Genomic DNA, 18,919 nt, shown 5'->3' on the forward strand with positions numbered 1-18,919 from the left:
AACTGATCTTTTGGCCCCTGAAATGTTTTCATGCTTTTTCATACTGGGAATCACTTCTTAAGACTGAGATCCTCCTGGAAACACCTCGCCTCCCAATTGTGCGCTATCCCTGGTTCCCTCCAACTGCCGCGGAACCTTCGGGGCCCAACATTCCACCCCAGCTCCCTCCCACCCCCAGTGCCAGCGTTCCTTCCAACTGCCGCGGAACCTTCGGGGCCCAACATTCCACCCCAGCTCCCTCCCACCCCCGTGCCAGCGTTTCCTCCAACTGCCGCGGAACCTTCGGGACCCAACATTCCACCCCAGCTCCCTCCCACCCCCGTGCCAGCGTTCCTTCAACTGCCGCGGAACCTTCGGGGCCCAACATTCCACCCCAGCTCCCTCCCACCCCCGTGCCAGCGTTCCTTCAACTGCCGCGGAACCTTCGGGGCCCAACATTCCACCCCAGCTCCCTCCCACCCCCGTGCCAGCGTTTCCTTCAACTGCCGCGGAACCTTCGGGGCCCAACATTCCACCCCAGCTCCCTCCCACCCCCGTGCCAGCGTTCCTTCCAACTGCCGCGGAACCTTCGGGGCCCAACATTCCACCCCAGCTCCCTCCCATTCCCGGCATGCAACGCGCCACCCGCGGCGCTGCCAGGCGCGGAGACTACAAATCCCAGCATGCAATTCTCCCCCAGGAACGCCGGAGTCGTCGATTCCTCCCTCCTGAGGGTGGGGCTGCGAATCCCACGACGGACGGGCTGGGCAACCTATCCTATTGGGCTCCCGTCGGAAGAGGGCGCGGTTATTAAGAGTGGCAGGCTCGCTGACCTATCCCCTGGGCTCCCGCCCCCTGAGGGGCGGTGCTTCTGTGAGTGACCCTCCGGACAGCCTATCCCCGTCGGCACCCCCTTCCCGTCGGGCCTCGGCGGCCTTGGTTGGGCGGCGGGTACCGGGTAGACTCCGCCATGGGCTGGTGGGTGCGGGCGGCCGGGCGCTTCCTGCGGGGCGCGGCCGGGCGCAGGCCCCCCCGGTGCAGCTCGAGCCGGGCCTCTGCCGCCCCCCCACCTCCGCCGCCCCCCGTCTCGGAGCTGGACAAGGCGGACGCCTGGCTGCTCAGGAAGGCGCATGAGACGGGTCCGTGCGGGGAGGCCCGGCCGGGAGCCGCTGAGGGGCCCGTAGGGAGGGGGCGGGGCCCAGGGTGGGGGGAGGGGAGCTGTGTGGAATGGTGGGGAGCGGGAAGGGGCCCGTGGTGGGGGGGCAGGGTGGGGAGGAAGGGGGGCTGTGGGGAGGGGCCCGTGGTGGGGGGGGCAGGATGGGGAGGAAGGGGGGCTGTGGGGAGGGGCCCGTGGTGGGGGAGGAAGGGTGGGGGGGGCGGTGGGGAGGGGCCCATGGTGGGGGGGGCAGGGTGGGGAGGAAGGGGGGCTGTGTGGAAGGGGAGGGGGCCCCATGGTGGGGGGGCAGGGTGGGGAGGAAGGGGGGCTGTGGGGAGGGGCCCATGGTGGGGGGAGGCAGGCTGTGTGGAAGGGGAGGGTGCCTCATGGTGGGGGGAGGGGAGCTGTGTGGAATGGTGGGGAGCGGGAAGGGGCCCGTGGTGGGGGGGCAGGGTGGGGAGGAAGGGGGGCTGTGTGGAAGGGGAAGGGGCCCGTGGTGGGGGGGCAGGGTGGGGAGGAAGGGGGGCTGTGGGGAGAGGGGCCCGTGGTGGGGAGGGGGAAGTGGGCTCAGGATGAGGAGGAGGAAGGGGAGCTATGTGGAAGGGACCTAGGATGGGGAGCGGGAAGGGGCCTGTGGAGGAAGGGGGGGCAGGGTGGGGGGGAGGGGGAAGGGACCCATGGTGTGGGGGCTGTGAGGAGGGGAGTTGGAGGGGAGGAGTGGCTATGGTTGGGGGTGGGGGCCCATGGTGGGGGTGCTATAGGGGAGGTGTGCTCTGGTCGCAGGAGGAGGTCTGTGGTGGTGGGGCTGTTGGGTTGGAAGTGGAGTGTGTGGGGGAGGAAGGGAGGGAGCCTTTAGGGAGGTTGTGGGGGGCTGTAGGGGAGTGGGGCCAGGGTGGGAGATAATGGGGACTGGGCATAAGGGGCTTTGGGGCAGCACAGCATGTGGAGATGGGGGCACGGGAGGGTCCATGTACTGTGAGGGCAGGGTGGTGGAGGGGATGGCATGGGGTGGTAGCTGGTCCATTGTTGGGTATGATGTGGCCTGAGGCATTGTGGGGGCCGGGCTGCTGCCACCTGAGACACGAAGTGAAGTGGGGTGGGTGACACAGGGAACATTGAGGCTTAAGGCTTGGTGTGGTGTATCGGGGTTCAGTTGGGGATGGTGTAACGTGTGGGGTGGTGAGGATGGGAAAGCACAGAGTTGCAGGTAGCCTGATGACAGGAATGGGGTAGGGAACTCTTGGGAATAGCATGGTGGGAGAGGCACGTAAGGGTTTGAGTGGGGAGATGGTGTATGGCACATTGCAGTGATGGGGTTGTCATAAGGGCTGGAAGGGCATAATGTGGTATTCTGACAAAGCATGTGGGTCAAGGTGGTGCAGCTGTATCTAGATGTGGATGTGCAACTAGGGTTGGTACCGTGTGATGGCATCTTGACACGGTGTCTTCTTTTGGTTAAAGTGAGAGGGTGTCACTGACCAGAGTGGATAAAAATCAATGATTTTTTTGATTTAAAGCTTTTGGGGGGCTTCTGTATAGATTATTTAGGTTAATCTTTCTATCTATCCAATGGGACTCAGTGCTCAGTCTAGAAGATACCATCAGAGATGCTTAGTTTTGCAGTTCTCAAACTGTGAATTTGTGTCTCCAGAGATAACATACTTGTTAACAGAAAAAAATGTTTTAAAATAAATAATATATAGAGGTGAGAAATAACAGACCTCAACCCTATTGTCCCTCTGCAAATTTGTGTTTCCAGTCACTCCCTTACCTCTCTCTAAAAGTGTAAAGTTTCAAAAAGTTCAGTGAATAGAAGATAGTTGTGGGCGGAATAGATCTGGACAAGGAGAAAAAGTGTGGAGATAAATGTGAGAAGGAAGGGACAGGCAGTAGAAACAAAAGTGAAACTGTTTGAGCAGCATATTCCAGAAGTCTTGAGGTCTTTCTGAGTGTAGCCTTCGTTGATTTGAGATCTGCCATACCATTCTCTCACTAGAAGAGAGAACCTATAATGGCAGCAGGCCGTAAAAGAGACCCAATTTGGGAATAAGAACCATTCAAGAAATATGTTTGCTGATGATGCTTTAAAGAAAGTCACACCAGTGAACTGGTGAAAGTCACTTAAGCACTTGGATTCAGAAACTGTTGAAGAGATAATCTCACTTTTAACAGCAGTAGCTTCTTCTGCCGGTGTGGAAAGAATATTTTCTTCCTTTGGACTAATTAATTCCAAATTGAGAAATCGCTTGGGACCTGAAAAAGCAGGAATGCCTGTTTTTCTTTTCCAGATTATGAACAAACAGGAAAATGAAGGTGAAGATGACTGAGTTAGCTGCAGAAGCCAATATTTTAAGTTTGTTATGTTGACCTGGCTGACAGAGTTGATTTAATTTTTAAAAAAAATATTTCATTTAACGATTTTAGTTAAAAACAATTTTAACAAAAACAAACCTGATTTTAAAAAATTTGAATGTTTAACTAAATTCAAAAATTCATATGCTTGTTTTGTTAAAATATATGTTTGCTGTTGAAGAAAAAAAAATCCAGAATACATAACGTTGTTTTAGTTAAATAAAACAATTTAAATGTGCGTCTGATGATGTTCTCCTCCTAATATAGCATAGCAAGAAAATTCTCCAAAAATTAATGATTAACCTGTTGAATTGGAGATAGTTCACCTCCCAGTGACTTCATAAATATCTGCTTCAGTTACCTTTGGTAAATGAAATAACCAAACAATCATTCATTTTCTGAGATAGCTGTAAAACTAATCTGAAAAGTTTTCAGAATAAATCACTTAAAACTGTAGAGTGTGTACCTTTTAAAAATGAAACCTACATCTATCTTTGAGTTGTGAAGAATATGTATTAAGGTCTTAAGAACCAACAAGAACACACTTTTATATCTTCATACAGTGTCACTTCACCTTCCCACTAAAATGCACAACTTGGGACAGGAAGTGAGAGAGAATCCCTTATCCACTACAGGGGAACTAAAGGAGCATAATGTAATTATCCCAGTTGGGCTGCTCCTCCTGATGCGTGTGGAATACAGCTCAGGAATTCTAATTGGTACAGGTAGCCAGGACGCTAGTTCTATGTTTTATCTAAAAAATAGCACATCCCGTCGCACTATGTTGAGCCATCTACCTCAGTAATGAGACAAAGAGGAGGGCACTCATCATTCTGTCACCATTATTCTAGTGTACAGTTTCCCCTTAATCATGCTGTGGCATTTTGATCAGTACTGATTTGAAAGGAAGAGCCACCCCCTCACTAATCATTGGTGCGTCCCACAGCGCATGGGCTTGGAAACTTCACACCTGAGTGCTGTCCATACTAAACCCTGCTTAAACATTGCAACCCAAGATGATGCAGCTACCTGTTAACTTGATAGGGTGATAGACTGAAAAGGGAAAGTGGGTTTTGATGGGATGAAGCCAGAACTAGAGACCCAAGGGAGATTTTAACCTGTGTTAAAAATGAGCAGTAATCACGGTTGCCCTTCTCACCTAGGTCTGGTAGATTGTCTTTGAAAGATCTCTCTCTGGAGTTTTCTACGGGTGTGACAGAGGTTTGAGACACTACAGGATCATGTGGAGCTTGGATGCTGTGGAGTCCTGCAGTTGCTTGTGTTCCCATGTTCCAATATAAAAGGGATGAACATGCTATAGACAAAATCCCAAGGCTGTGAGAGTTAATCTTTTAAAGAATCTGCTTCCCAGACATAATGGTGCCTCATATCCTCTCTACCACAACAGGTAGCAGTAAAAACAAAATAACAAATGGCTGAAGAGGAGGAAACACTCCCTTTCTCCTGTTCTCTACTCAGGTTTCCTGTCCTGGTTTCGCAATGGCTTGCTGGCGACCGGCGTTGGAGTAATTTCTTATGTCCAGAGCGACATGGGACGAGAGGCAGCTTATGGTAAGTAACACACGCTATAGATGAGCAAAGGGGAGATTTGAACTGGACGCTGCACCAATGAAAAGTATTATTGTCACCAGGTGAGTTAACCCACCACTGAAATGTTGATTTTTGTAACTAAGGTCAGTTCACTTATGCCCCATCAAACAATTGCTAAGCCCAGAGGTGGTCACATGTCAATTATGGGTGAAGCAATCCAGTCCTGTGTGTACAGAATTAGTAGATTTCATAAGACACTTTGAACCACATAGCAGCTGTTTTCTATACCTGTAAGATCAGGGAAGGTTTATGACCTGTGGTGTGCAGGAGGTTAGACGACCAGTGGTCCCTTCTGGCCTTAGAATCTATTAATCATTTTTTATAAAACTCCTACAAATGTATTGTCTGTATAGATCTTTAGCCAATAGACTATAATGGCTTATATGATTATAATAGTCTATACAAAGAAGTTAATAGGCATCTTGAAATTGCCTTAGTGCAATTTACATGCTAGATCATGATGGCTCCAGCACTGTAGTAATGGTCTGTAAAAGGCCTCTGAATAGTGATGATAGAATGCATACAGGTCTACGCTGGGGGGGCGGAGGGGGGAATCGATCTAAGATACGCAACTTCAGCTACGAGAATAGTGTAGCTGAAGTTGACACATCTTAAATCAACTTAGAATCACTTACTTTGCGTCCTTGCGGCGTGGGATCGACGGCCGCCGCTCCCCGTTGACTCTGCTTCTGCCTCTCGCCATGGTGAAGTTCCAGAGTTGATGGCAGAGCGATCAGGGATCGATCTATCACGTCTACACTAGATGCGATAGATCGATCATTACCCTCCGATCCAGCGGGTAGTATAGACATGGCCTCAGAGTCATGCATGGATCCAATGTCCAGCTTAGCCCATGAATCCCTGAGGAATGACTTTGAACAATTTACTTAACCCCGATATCACTTAATTTCTGAGTCTGTACAATGGTGAGAATACGCCCATTGTAATGCATTTTGAGAGAGCCATTGAAAAGATGTGGTAGGTATGGATCATACATACAGGCTGCAACTGCTGTGAGTTACTGAGATTGAACTCTTGGGTTATTGAATTTCTGTGTGTGTTTAACTCTGTGCTCCAGGAAAGCTGTTATGAAATGAGGAAGGCACTAGCAGATATGCTAAAATGGCAGCAAACTGACCTTTATTTCCTAGAAAGAAGTGAACTGTAATGTGTATAAATGTGCTGGACCTTAGACCTTAGAAAAGGAGATGTAGCTGCCCCCAGATGAGCTTTAGAGGGTGATGTAAAATATGGGGGGTGGGGGAAGATGAATGTGTAATACAGATGTCTGTAATAGGGTGACTGTGTGAAAGTAACTTCATTGTTCCTGTTGGGCTAGAATCTTGAAGTCTGGTGCACTCATTGGAGGAAAAAATACCAGATTTGATCTTTATATCAGAGGTCATCAATCTACCCATTTACAGAAATGGTGTTTCTCTTGTGAGGCAGTTATATTGCACACAAGGCCTACCATTTGGAGAAATTAAAGTCACTAGTTTTTATGGGACTTCTACCACAGATTTGTCAGAGGCATGTGACTGCGTGACAAGATGCAGTGTTGATAGCCATGTGTGCTAGAAGGGTGGGGCTGCTGTCTTTGTAAAACATACACATTAGGATTACAACAAAAACTAGTGATGACCTTTTGACTCAAAGCCCTTTGTCAATGACATGGTGACCTTACCTAGCACTGTGATTCGAGGATCCCAAAGCATGGTACAAGCTCAGAACTACCTACTCTGTATGGCAGGTGTTATCTCTGTCAGGCCTCTTGAGATCCCTTCTTGGTTCCGCTGTAGACTTGCTGAATGAGATCTTGGGTAGGTCACTTCCCCTCTCTTTGGCTGCTTGCCCATCTTCAAAATGGGAATAATAAAGTCTCCTCCCCTGAGGATTGAGAGACCTAATGTGTGTTTTCATAAAGCACTTGAGATCCTTTTTAAAGGTGCTATACAACTTCAAAGTATTTGTGCTGGTCCTCTAATCTCGTCTTGCTTCATTTGTTCATTGATGCCACATGCTAGTATTTAGCCTCCGAATTCCCTATGAAGAAAGTAATGTGATGACTTAAATAGCTGACTGGGACATAGATGAATCAGCTAGGAGGAGGACTCTCGCTGCTTTCTTCTGCACACAGACTACAGGGGAGGGAGAGGAAATGCAAGAGAAATACATGACAGTCATAAAGAATTTTGGTTGAGTATGGTTATTTTAAAGCTCACCACAGTGTGGTGCAGTGGTTCTTCAAAACCTGAAGAGAGAAGAATTGTCTTTGTAAGTTGACGCACATGTTATGACGAGTTGTGGGTTTATGGTTGAGCTGTGTCCAGCTGAAGAGTTCTTGACCTTTAAGACAGGAAGTTCAGGCCAACTTTTATCTCTTGTTCTGTTTTTAAAAATTGTCTTGGTCTGTTTGATTACAATGAAAGCCATTTGGGATTTTGATTTCTTGCAGTGTTTGCAACTCAATTGCAGCCTGGGGCTAACACAGAGGAACTCTGTGGCAGAGTTGGGAAGAAAATCCATGAATCCTGGGGCCCAGTCATGTGCTTTAACCATCCTTCCTACCTCCCAAGAAACAACTCTTAAGAACAACGTGTACAAAGTTGTTTTCCTTAAACCCTAACTCAAAGTGGAGAAATCATAGGGAAGACTTTTTGGCATCACCTGCCCTGGCAGAATTGTTGCCTGCAGTGTTCTAGCACATCTTGCTTGACTTGTGTGGATGCGGATTTATTAAGACAACCCCCTAGGGAGTCTGGAACAATTTTATAACACAGTCAATCTATGTCTACGCTAGTCAGGGAAACCCTGCCAGCAACGGTCAGGCACAATGCCTGTCGTAACTAGCATGGCCCTGATTCCGTTATAAAGAGGGAGACTGGCCTAGAAGTTAGGGCACTAGGCTAGGACTTGGGAGACCTGAGTTAAATTCCCTGTTCTGCCACAGACTTCCTATATGACCTTGGCCAAGTCACTTATTCTCTGTGTTCCTTACCCCATCGTACAGGTGGGGATCTTAGCACTTCCCTACTTTCCAGGGGTGTTAGGAGAATAAATACATTAAAGACTGTGAGCTGCTCAGATATTTCCCATAGATGGCTGGTTTACCAAGCTCTGCTCCAGATGCATAGATGGATTTCATTCTCTGTTTCTACTCTAGGTTTCTTCATTCTCGGCGGGATTTGCGTCTCTTATGGCAGCGCCTCCTACCTTGTCAGCCTCTTCCTCCTCCGCCGCACCATGATGCTTGCTTTCTCCACGGCCCTGCTGAACGGCACAGTGGTCACAACGGTGGCGCTGTTCTGGCTGTGTGCCATCTCCCTCTACATTGGTCGCCTTGAGGTTGAGATCATACAGGAGGACAGTAGTGATGAATGCCAGAACACAAAAAAGGATGATGGGAAGTCGGATGAGTGAAGACCAAGGTCCTGGGGAATTTTGCTGCTTTCATGATGGTCATTTAGAATGTTCTCCAGCACGCTCAGTGGACCGAGTTTTAATGCAATAGATACAGCGCCCACAGGCTGTCCTGCTCACTGTGTCCAAGGGCACGAAGGAAGGGCAGCTTTATTTTAAATAAGACGCTGCGTTGGCTGCTTTATATTTATTTAACATTTTCCAGATTGGCAGTGGGAATTAGCATTAGAAAAATTGGATCATCGAACGGAAATATGGCTGCAGGAGACCCTGCTGTGGTAGTAAAAGAATTGGTGGGACGGCTTCCCAGCTGGGAGCTTGCGTTGCTGTCAAAATGGATCTCTGATGCTTTTAAAGAGCTGGCTGTCCACTGAGATCCTGTGCTCCTGTCTCCCACAGACATCCCATGCCTGTTCTGCCAGGTATGCAGAAGCTGGAAATTTTAAGCCAAATTCAGCTGATGTTTCCTAGAAATATTGAATCGCAACAGTATCCCATGGAGCTCGATCCTGCTGCCCCGTCTTATGTTGTAAAGTTAGCATATCACACTGAGGTTATTCATTGCACCTCTTGAGCAGCTCGATCCTGCTGCCCCAGCTTACATTGTGAAGTTAGCATATCACATTGAGGTTACTCACTGTGCCTCTTGAGCCCATTTTACATCCAGATCAGTTAATGTTTGTATTAAAAACATCAAAACAAAACTGCTCTCTTCCTGTGTCTGAATGAAATGTACACTCTGGGATTACTCTGCTTTCTCACTCTCCCCATATCCACTTGCAGAAAGGGCCTGGTTACGTTGTTATGCAGGTTAAATTTCCATTCATTTCCAGGAGTTTTGTTTCCATAAAGGCTTCAGGATCAGGCCCTCATGTGTTGCCCTTTCTCTGCTATTGCCTCGAGAGATGAACAGTTGTAGGGGTTTTTTTTGTTTTGTTTTGTTTTTTTTCTGTTGAACTCCACAAGCACCTACCTGGGAAGCATAAGACTGGGAGTTAGGAGTGTACAGTTCTGCTCCTACCCTTGCTACTGCTTTACTCAGATCACTTACTGCTCTTTGCCTCAGTTTAGTTATCTCTAAAATGGAATATAATTGCCTACTTCTTGGGTATAAGGTTTATAGAGCATATTTGAGATCCTCCAGTGGGAGGAGTTAAGGATCGGCAAAGTGTTTATTTTTGATCTGTAAAACGGTTTACTTAGTACAGTTTAGATGCTGCCCTTTTGACGTCTGGCAAGTTGTCATGGTGACTCATGGTGTTTGAAAGTTTGGCAGGGCCCTGGAGAAGGCCCTGTTTGCAGCCCTCCACACAACAATGGGTACATGTGGGTGGAAATGACTCTGTGGATAGCTAGAAGTAAGGCCACCTATCAGTGTGAGTAAAGGGAGGGAAATAGGATGCAGCCACAATCGGGTGAGGTTTCTAATTGGTTGCATCTGTTCCCCTCCCCCAGACATTGTTACTTTCATTTCTTCTAATAGTTTGTTTTCACTGGTCTGAATAATCGTTTGCCATGTTGTTCATTTGAAACATCAGGATGTTGTGACCTGGAGGCTTGATCCATCCTGCAAGGCAGGAAACAAAATCAAGGGCCTGGATCCTTGACAGTGGAGAATACACTTTGTACTTCCTTGCCCCATGGGCTGCCTTTGTGTCAGATGTAACTTATACCAGCATTCAGAGTTATACTGGCTGTCCGCAACTCCCAAGTGCTGATGTGCTAGCAAAACATCAGATTGGGAAATCCTGGCCATGCCTTCTGCACCAACGGGGTGGGGTGTGGTGTAGGAACCTCTGTGTCAGTTATGCCCTGTTGGATGTGTCTCTGCTGGGAGGCTCTCCAAGGGGGCTGGTTATGTTGGCTTTAGGGTCAGAATCTCCGGGCACTGTGATGCAAGCATTTTTCCAACACAGCACTAGGGATAGCAGCTTTTACAAGCATTTTTCCAACACAGCACTAGGGATAGCAGCTTTTACAAAGTGCTCTAAAACCCCCAGCCAAAAAATGCAAAGGATGTGCAAATAATTAGGTGTGAGGCTTTTTGTAGTGTTCTGACATCCCTCCAACAAAATCCTCTTACTTTGTAGGAATACCAAAGGACAATATTAGTCTGTGAATTAGGAAGTCTTGCAGTTGGTATCCTAGCACCTCCTGTGTGGGGAGTAAATACTAAGAGGATCTTATGGAATTATTCCAGCTTTACACTATTTGATAGAGCAGAATTTGGTCCCGTCTCTCGGCCTCCAGGAAATGATGCTCATGAAAGCCGGGTGATAAAGACACGTTGGCTATTTTTCAAACCAGAGGTGGCAACCCCATTGATTTAAAGCTCTCTGGGCAATGCATAGTTCGCAGAGGCAACATCCCCAGGGGTTGTGCACTGGAAATGACTCTGCTCCATGCATTAGTAATTGATGTAAATGACCTTCAGAGCATTTGGCATTACGGGCTTCTGGAAGGTGAGGAGTTGAGCAGATGGAATGTGTTAATCGCAGTTTTCTTAACTAATGCAAAACATACCTGGACCATTTTCCCCTGCTGCAGCTTCTGTGGTGTACTTAATCTGCTTTGCACTGCTGTAGCATCTCTCCTGAGGGTTTCAGTGTCTTGCTGATATCTCCATCTGACCTGCTGCTTTTGCCTGGCCTTTCTAATGACGATTAGCTCTCTTCCCTTTCTGAGGCATCTGCCTTTTTTCCTTATTAGTTGTCCACCTATTTAAATTATACTGTAAATTTTTTGGGGCAGGGACTTGTCTGTTAAAGCACCATGCAGGCATGTTGTGTGTGTTGTGAATAAAACATATAGGACTGTCAGTTTGGCACATTTCACTAATAGCTGTTGTGAGAACTTTTTTCTCCAGTTTATAAACTCTGTCCTATTTCCCTATGGTATCTGCTGCTTGGCTCATTTGGCGAGCACCTTTTGAAATACCCAAGAGGTACAATGCCCAAGAGACTAGATGAGCCCTATAACTAGCCTGGGCTTTGCAAACGCTGCCAGTCCTCATTATTTTGAAGCAATTTCTACGAGAATCTTTCTGATAACCTTCTGATAGCTGCTTTCCATGATGGATGCAGCAGCTCGCCCAGTAAAGTTTGTAGAAGTTTACATTAACTTATCACGTAAAATCTCTTCTTTTCCCTTTGAGTTTGAGTGAAACACTGATGTACTTTTTTCAGAGTAACAGCCGTGTTAGTCTGTATTCGCAAAAAGAAAAGGAGTACTTGTGGCACCTTAGAGACTAACCAATTTATTTGAGCATGAGCTTTCGTGAGCTACAGCGAAGTGAGCTGTAGCTCACGAAAGCTCATGCTCAAATAAATTGATTAGTCTCTAAGGTGCCCCAAGTACTCCTTTTCTTTTTACTGATGTACTTGAGCAAGATGAAGCAATGTCGGATGGTTATTCATGAAGCATGGTCTAGTGCCTGGAGCAAGGGATTAAGTCAAGAATCCTCGGTTATATTTTCAGCTCTGGGAAGGAGTGTGGCCTAGTGCTAAGTGTAAGGGATGGGTTTGCTTTGGTGTTCCTGGGTTTTATCCCCTGCTCTGACACTGGCTGGGTCTGTGGCCAAGTCAGTTTCCTCATCTGAAAGGGAGAATATTTACCCAGATCTAAAGAAGAAAACTGCAGTCAAATATTGAAGCTTCTAAGCATATGATTGAATGTGAAACATTACTGACTAATAATTTTATTTCTTTTAAATGCCATGTATGCATGAAAGCTAATGACAAAGGAGGGTGTAAGCAGTAAGAGATGGAGCAAGAACGGAACAGAAAATGCAAAGAGCAGTGGAAGGGTCTCCTGCTCTCTTCCCTGGACCCAAAAATAAAAGCCCCCTCATGTAACTTACCTCAGAAGAGCTGCTGAGTCCAGGGCTATGGCTCTGAATGTCTTGTTTTAATGCATTGTCCAGCTGCATTTCCTGTGAGAGGGATTAAAGTAGGGACCATCCATCTGCCCAATTCCTGTCAGTCTGAAACCTTTCCAGGTATTCTTAAGCACAGCTTTGGAAAGTCTGACAGAGTGAGTTTTGCTGTCGTGAAAATCACTTCACTTCTTTAAATCTGCTAGCAAATAGCCATCAGATCCAGTCATCATTGAAAATACACTGGGTGCTTCTTCACAGATCATGTGCTGTTGACTGACAGCTTCTGGGCCTCTGCTAGAGAGGCAGGGATAGATGTGTGTATGAACTCCCTGGTACCAAACTGAAACCTACTCCCCAATTTAAGGCATGTTTGCAAGCAAATGGCCTGATTTTCAGAGGTGCCATGCACCCACAACTCCCATTAAGACTGGCAACAGTTGTGGCTGCCAGCACCTTTGACAATCAAATCCTTGGCTGTTCACAGTGGGTTTCCATCCCCGCCCCAAGCCCTGTGTCTTGCTGGGAGCTGACATGTTCTGCTGCTGTTCCATGGCGTTTCATTCATTTCATGGTTTCTTTTCATGAAACCAAAAGGGGAGAAACAAGTTGATTCCTTTTTTTTTTTTTTTAATTTTATTTTCATTGAAATCCTGGACCGCAGAAAGCAGCCACAATGACAACACCCAGTCAACGATGGAAGCTACCTTCATCGGACGAATGGGAATGGAAAAATTAAAAAAACACACAGAGATCCTTTAGCAAAAGTTACAGAAAAAGAACGTGGCATATAAGCACTACTGGTTGGGGTTGGGTTTTGTTTAACAGAATTATACAAATCTCTTTTTTTTTTTTTAAATAAGTGCTAAAAGTCATGACATCGGTTTACCTTTTTAAGTGCAGCCAATGGAGTTCTCTTTGCCTCCTTTTGTTCTCCTAGCTTGCGGGAAGGAAGGGGTTCAGAGGTGGCTCTGGCACCCCCCTGAGGGCTTATTTTTGTTGGATCATTCAGTTGAAGGGCTGTGTTTGCAGGGGGAGCGGTTGGATTGCTTGGAAGAGGCTCTGTCGTACAATGCCAGCCTTTCAAACTAGTCACTGGTTCAAATCCAGCCCAGCGTGACCGTGAACACTGCTCGCTGGTGTGCGGTGATCTGGGAAATTAGTTGATCTTAATTTAGTTCCTAGTTGGCCCCACAGCAGTTCCCCCTCTTGGCAATCTCAGCGCAAAAGCCATGGATTGAACAGACCACAGAAATGGAACTTCTCATCCCTAGTGGGTGGGCTTACCATGGCAGGGGTCAGTTGGCAGGGCTGTCATTCCAACAGCTTTAAATACACATCAAGGAATAAGGGACTACAGTAAATCAGTGTCGCTTCCAATGACTTTGCTGAATGACAGCCCAGATCTATAAAGGCATTTAGGCACCTAAATCTCTGATTCGGGCACCATCCCAATCCACAACCCCCCCACCCCTGCTCGGCATAACTGGTTAGTTGCCTAAACCTGGTGCCTAAATCTTCCCTGGGTACCCAAGTTTCTGCCTCTGGGCATATGCACAATGCCTCATTCAAGGCATCTGGGTGTCTATCTCATGCCTAGGCCCTAGCATGATCTACACACCTGAGGAAGATAGGCGTTTGCTTGCGAGTCTTGAGCCGGTGGCCATGCTCCGAGCACACCTATATACTTGGGTCCTATTCAAATCTGGCCAGAGAAGAAGGAGATGCTGCCCACTTGGTGGTTGGAGCACTCACCGGAGGTGTGGGAGACCAGGATTCAATTCCCCTCTCTCCCAGATGATGAAAGAGGATTTGAACGGGGGTCTCCCACCTTTCAGGTGTGCCCTAACCAATGGGATATTCTGATGTCAGGCTCTCAGATTCTCCTGTTGAAGTTGTTCCCCTTTGGATAAAGAAATAGAGGAATCAGGGGGACTGAACTGTGGGTGGAAGCCCTAACCACAGATGACCATCGTTCTTACACACTCTGGTCGAATGACCATTTAAGTGTTTATCGAGTATCTTAAGCAACATTTGACAGGGAGGTGAGTGCAAATGCTCTTGCTGTAGCTTAAAAGCAAATGCAATTTGTGGCTGTGTGGGCTGGATTTCAGCTGAGTATAGCTAGTGTTTGAAGCCACTGGAAGCTGGGGAGAGGGCTCGCTCGCTCACTCCCTCTTAGGAAAAAGGCCCTGCCATGAAAATGATGGTAATGAGAAGAACAGGAACTCTCCAGCCAAGCCGCTAGAGCAACCTGGAAACCCTTTTCTTTGCATCCAGCTTCCATTCATCCTTCCTTGAATAGGAGAAAAACACTCAGTGGAGTTGGGGGAGAAGCCTCTCTCTTTTTTTTTTAACCAATTCCCCCTCCTTCTAGGGAGGAATAAAAGGAAGTTTGCTGCTGGCACAGAGCAGGGTAGCAGAAGGCCTGGCTGAAGAACATAAGAACGGCCATACTGGGTCAGACCAAAGGTCCATCTAGCCCAGTGTCCTGTCTTCCGACAGCAGCCAGTGCCAGGTGTCCCAGAGGGAAGGAACAGAAGAGGCAATCACCAACTGATCCATCCCCTGTCACCCACTCCGAAAGATCAAAGCACTCTCTTTATTTTGTTGTTAATCTGCAAGGAAAAGCACTTAAGCATAGTTAGCCCTTACAGAGCGCTGGGCCAAACTGCTCGGTGGGTCAGAAAACAGGCATAAGTGGTCAATTAGTCTGACCTGCAGTTATATGCGGCTGGGACACGACTGAAACTTACAAGCTGAAGAGGCCAACAGGGCTGGGAGGGGTAAGAGAAGCAGCCACCTGGAGCTGGTAAGATAAAGAGGAGGTGATGAGGGATGGGCGCATTGTCTTACACATTAAAGCAGCTATGGAGAGGGTGTAAGTCACCTCATTTTGCCTTCCCCACTGATCAGAATAAGCAACTCACTTTGCTACTCATGCCCTCCCTGCTGCATTTACCCCACAGATTTCTACGGAAGCTGCATCCATTTGCTCCAATTTACATTGCTCTCTCGGTGTCTTGGCTTCCCCAAACCCTGTTCTGCTCTTGGTTACCATGGAATCACTCCAGATTTTACCCCCGTGTAACAGAAGAGGAACAGAATCTGGCCCCCAGTTTCAACAATGGGGATGATATTCAGCTCCATAATAAGTGTCTGGCAGTAAGGATTGATTAACGTTTATACAGCATTTTGAAGCTGGAAAAGTACGAGGGGCCAGATCCTCTACTGCTGTAAATCAGCCTGGCTCCATTTTTTGATGGAAATCGGGTCACGTCATGAGTGCAAAGCGTCCTTTCTTCCCATGCACCATTATGCAATAATGGGAGAAAAGGCAAAGAGGGGAAGGAAGCTCATCCTGCTTTTAAAGATATAAATCAGGAAGGGGGGAGGGGTGAGCTGATGCTTGCTGTGATTCTGGCTCTTCCACAAAGGGTAGCTGATTTTTAAAAAGTGCAGATTCTGTTTTCTGGTGTAAATCTGGAGTAACTCATGGACCTGCTTTGGATTTACACCAGCGTAACAGGAGCATCTGACCCAGAAGGATAAAGCTATGAATCAGGGAGCAGAATACTGATTTGTGCTGTGATTTAGTTGTGGGGCGGGGGAATGAGACATGAGGATTGATTCCAGAATAAAGATTTTTCCCTGCTGAAACATCCAGCAGCTCCTGTGGTCGCGAGCCCCCGAGATGAGTTTCAAAGGAGCACGGACTTCAGCGCAGAGCTCAGTGCAGAGTCAGTTCGGGGTGGCGTATCTAACGAGACGCCTTCAGGGCAGCTGCTTGGCTTAGTCCTCTTTGCGCTCTGTGGCTGACAGGCTGTGGATGCCGCCGCTGGCCATGGAGAAGGGCAGCGTAGAGAACAAGGATTCGGCAGCTGTGAAAACGCCCCCCGCGGCGCCCGAAATCTGCGCCAAACCGGTGGCACTGGCTGAGTTCCCGAACGGCGCCACCATGTTGAGCCGCTGGATGTGGTGGTACATGAGTTCCATGGAGGCCTTGGACTCCACGCTGCCGATGTCCATGAGGTTGATCGCATGGGAGGCAGGCAGCACATTGCCTGGCACAGCCAGGGTCACGTCAGCTGGGGCGTATCGGATAGTGCTGGTGGTGTAGAGGCTCTGGGAGCCGGTGGTGCTGGCGATGCCGTGGTGCCCGCCAAGCTGGTGCACCAGCGGGAGGACCACGTTCCCCGCGTGGAACCGCTGGAGCGCCTCCATCTCGCCAGGATAGACCAGGGGGGCGAAGGGCGTCGACGTGGCCCTTTCCTCGCACGGTGAGCCCGAGAGCGGGGGGGAGAGCGTTTCAGCTGAGGGGGCCGGCAGCATAGCCCGGGGAGATGTGCTGAAGGGGGCCTTGGCCAGGCCTCCGCTGCTGTCCATCTCGGGAGGGGTGAGGACTGAGTCCGGGATGGAGACGTACAAGTGGGAAGTGGCTTGCCTCAGAATGGGCTTCTCCAGGCTAAGTGCTTTGCTCACAGTGTAGGGGGGTCCCTCGTGGAGGGCATCCCGGGCAGAGGGGTAGGTCCACAGGGCGGCCTTGTCGTACTTGGGAGCCTGGCTCTGCTCTGTCTTAATGCTAAGCGCTGCACTGGTTTTCGGTGGGTAGCTCCTCTGGGTCTGGATGACGGAGGCGAACTCCGATGTGCAAGGCTGGCTCGGCCCCGCGTTCCTCCCTGCCGCCATATTGTACCCGTTCACCCTCCTCTCCAGCGCCACCGGCTGGGGCGGGAGATCAGGTTCCTCCTCGCTGCCGCTGTCCGACTCCTCAGTGCTGACGAGCGAGGCCTCCCGGGGGGGGCTTTCCGGCTGGAATTCCAGCTTGATCCGTTTGCTCCGGGGCCCCCTGTGCCTGCTCTCGGCGTCGCTCGCCCCAGCGCCTTCCGACACGTCCTCATCCTTGTAGCTCATTTCCGGGCTGCTGGCGTTGTTCTCCGCCATGGAGCAACGGGCCCCATCATCCGGAGTGCTCCGGGAGTAACCTTTGGCCAAGGCCCCAGCCGCTTTGGGCAGAAACTGGTTCCCCTGCTTGTGTTCCGGCCCATGGTCGCTCTCTGGAAGGGAAGAAGAGAAGGTGATTCAGGAGCAGCCTACTCAGCAAGGGATCTGGACGGAGGTTGTTAAACTCCACCTAGCTGCTTTCTGCCAGCAGGTGATGGGTTTATTTTATCTAACAAAATATTTTTCCAGCGAGACACCTAATGGGAGGTTACATCCCATTTTATAGCTGCTTCCTACCTGCAGAGCAGCTAATGATCACAACCTCATGGCATGCACAAACCAGCGATGCAAAGTCAACACGGCATGTTTCCTCTTAGACTGTCCCCCTCCTGCCAGGTCGGATCTGATTCTCAGCCTTATGGCCAAAGAGGAGAGGACAAAGATTAGCTCCCTTAATAAGTTTGTGCTTTTCTTCCATCTGAATATTACAACTCCGGTTCAGCGCCACAGTGCTGACCACCTCTGCTATACCGACGGAGAAACCAAGATGCTGAGCAGCGCCCGAGGTCACACTGTACCAGAACCAGGAATAGAACCCGGGCGACACAATGCACAGGGCTGTGCGCTAATCACTAGCCCAACCTGCCTGTCTCCAGGGTTGTCTATAGCTTCAGTGCAATAGGATTCCTTCATGCTCTGGGCTGGTTAAGGGCCCAAACTTGGATCCTCTCTATAGGGCAATACATTGGAGATGGGGAAATGCTGTTTGGGTCCCATCTATTTCATTCGTCACCAAGGGCCAGTGCTGGTTTCTTCTCTACATGTAGAGCTGGTCAGAAAATGGATATTTTCCATGGATTTTTTTAAAATTAAAAACAACTAGATTTGGAAGGATTTGTTTTTTTGTCGGTAAATGCTTATTTCACCATTTTCACATGCAAACCGATGAAATAATATTTCCATTGATAATAATAGAAATGTACAGATAGGCAAAGTAAGAAAAATGCTACCAGGGAACTTATTCCAGCTTGATTTAAGGCTCCTTAGCATATTTTGACATGGGGTTTAACAGACATAACACTTTAATGTTTTGAATTTCAATGGGTCCTGTCAATAAATAGTTGTCTGACACCCCGTAGTTTCTCGCCATGTTGAAAATTTAAATTGATAAATTTTAAAAATGCTTAAAATAAACATTAATAGGGGTTGAAATTATAAAACTTGAATTCTGCCAAGCCTAAAAACAACACAGTACATTATTTTGTCTGAGTTTTCTACAGCACATTTCATTTTTTTTCCCATCAGATTTGAATACCAAAAAAATTTCATCTGGACAAAAAAATCTATTTGGAAATGCTGCCACTGTGCATCATGGAAAGCCTCCTGCTTCTACGCTCTATTGGCCAGGCTCTCTGTTGGATGACATTTCCCACGATGCCTCTGGGTCTTGCCTCTTGCAGAAGGGAGATCGTGCACCATGGGAGTCCTTAGCTGTGGGGCATCATGGGAGATGTGGTCTGGCCAGGGATCCCAGCCCATACAGGAGAATGGGGACACAAGCCAACCACACTACAACTCCTATG

The 18,919-nt window shown here is 48.3% G+C and overlaps 2 protein-coding genes across 2 annotated transcripts in view; one reads left to right on the forward strand and one right to left on the reverse strand.

Annotated features, from left to right (window-relative positions):
• The first annotated feature begins 893 nt into the window (after positions 1-893).
• TMEM160 (transmembrane protein 160) lies at positions 894-9,222 on the forward strand. The gene is made up of 3 exons (XM_073321420.2): positions 894-1,118; positions 4,967-5,059; positions 8,262-9,222. The coding sequence occupies exons 1-3, from the start codon at positions 950-952 to the stop codon at positions 8,516-8,518; spliced, it is 519 nt and encodes a 172-aa protein (XP_073177521.1). The 5' UTR covers positions 894-949; the 3' UTR covers positions 8,519-9,222.
• A 3,796-nt stretch (positions 9,223-13,018) lies between these two features.
• Positions 13,019-18,919, reverse strand: part of NPAS1 (neuronal PAS domain protein 1) — a 73,501-nt gene continuing 67,600 nt past the window's right edge. Inside the window, exon 10 of the mRNA XM_073321710.2 lies at positions 13,019-17,449. Within this exon, the coding sequence (XP_073177811.1) occupies positions 16,185-17,449 (1,265 nt within the window). The 3' untranslated portion in view covers positions 13,019-16,184. The remainder of the gene's footprint in view (positions 17,450-18,919) is intronic.

The sequence above is a fragment of the Lepidochelys kempii genome, chromosome 23 (assembly GCF_965140285.1).
Source record: "Lepidochelys kempii isolate rLepKem1 chromosome 23, rLepKem1.hap1, whole genome shotgun sequence".
NCBI classification, from domain to species: domain Eukaryota; kingdom Metazoa; phylum Chordata; order Testudines; family Cheloniidae; genus Lepidochelys; species Lepidochelys kempii.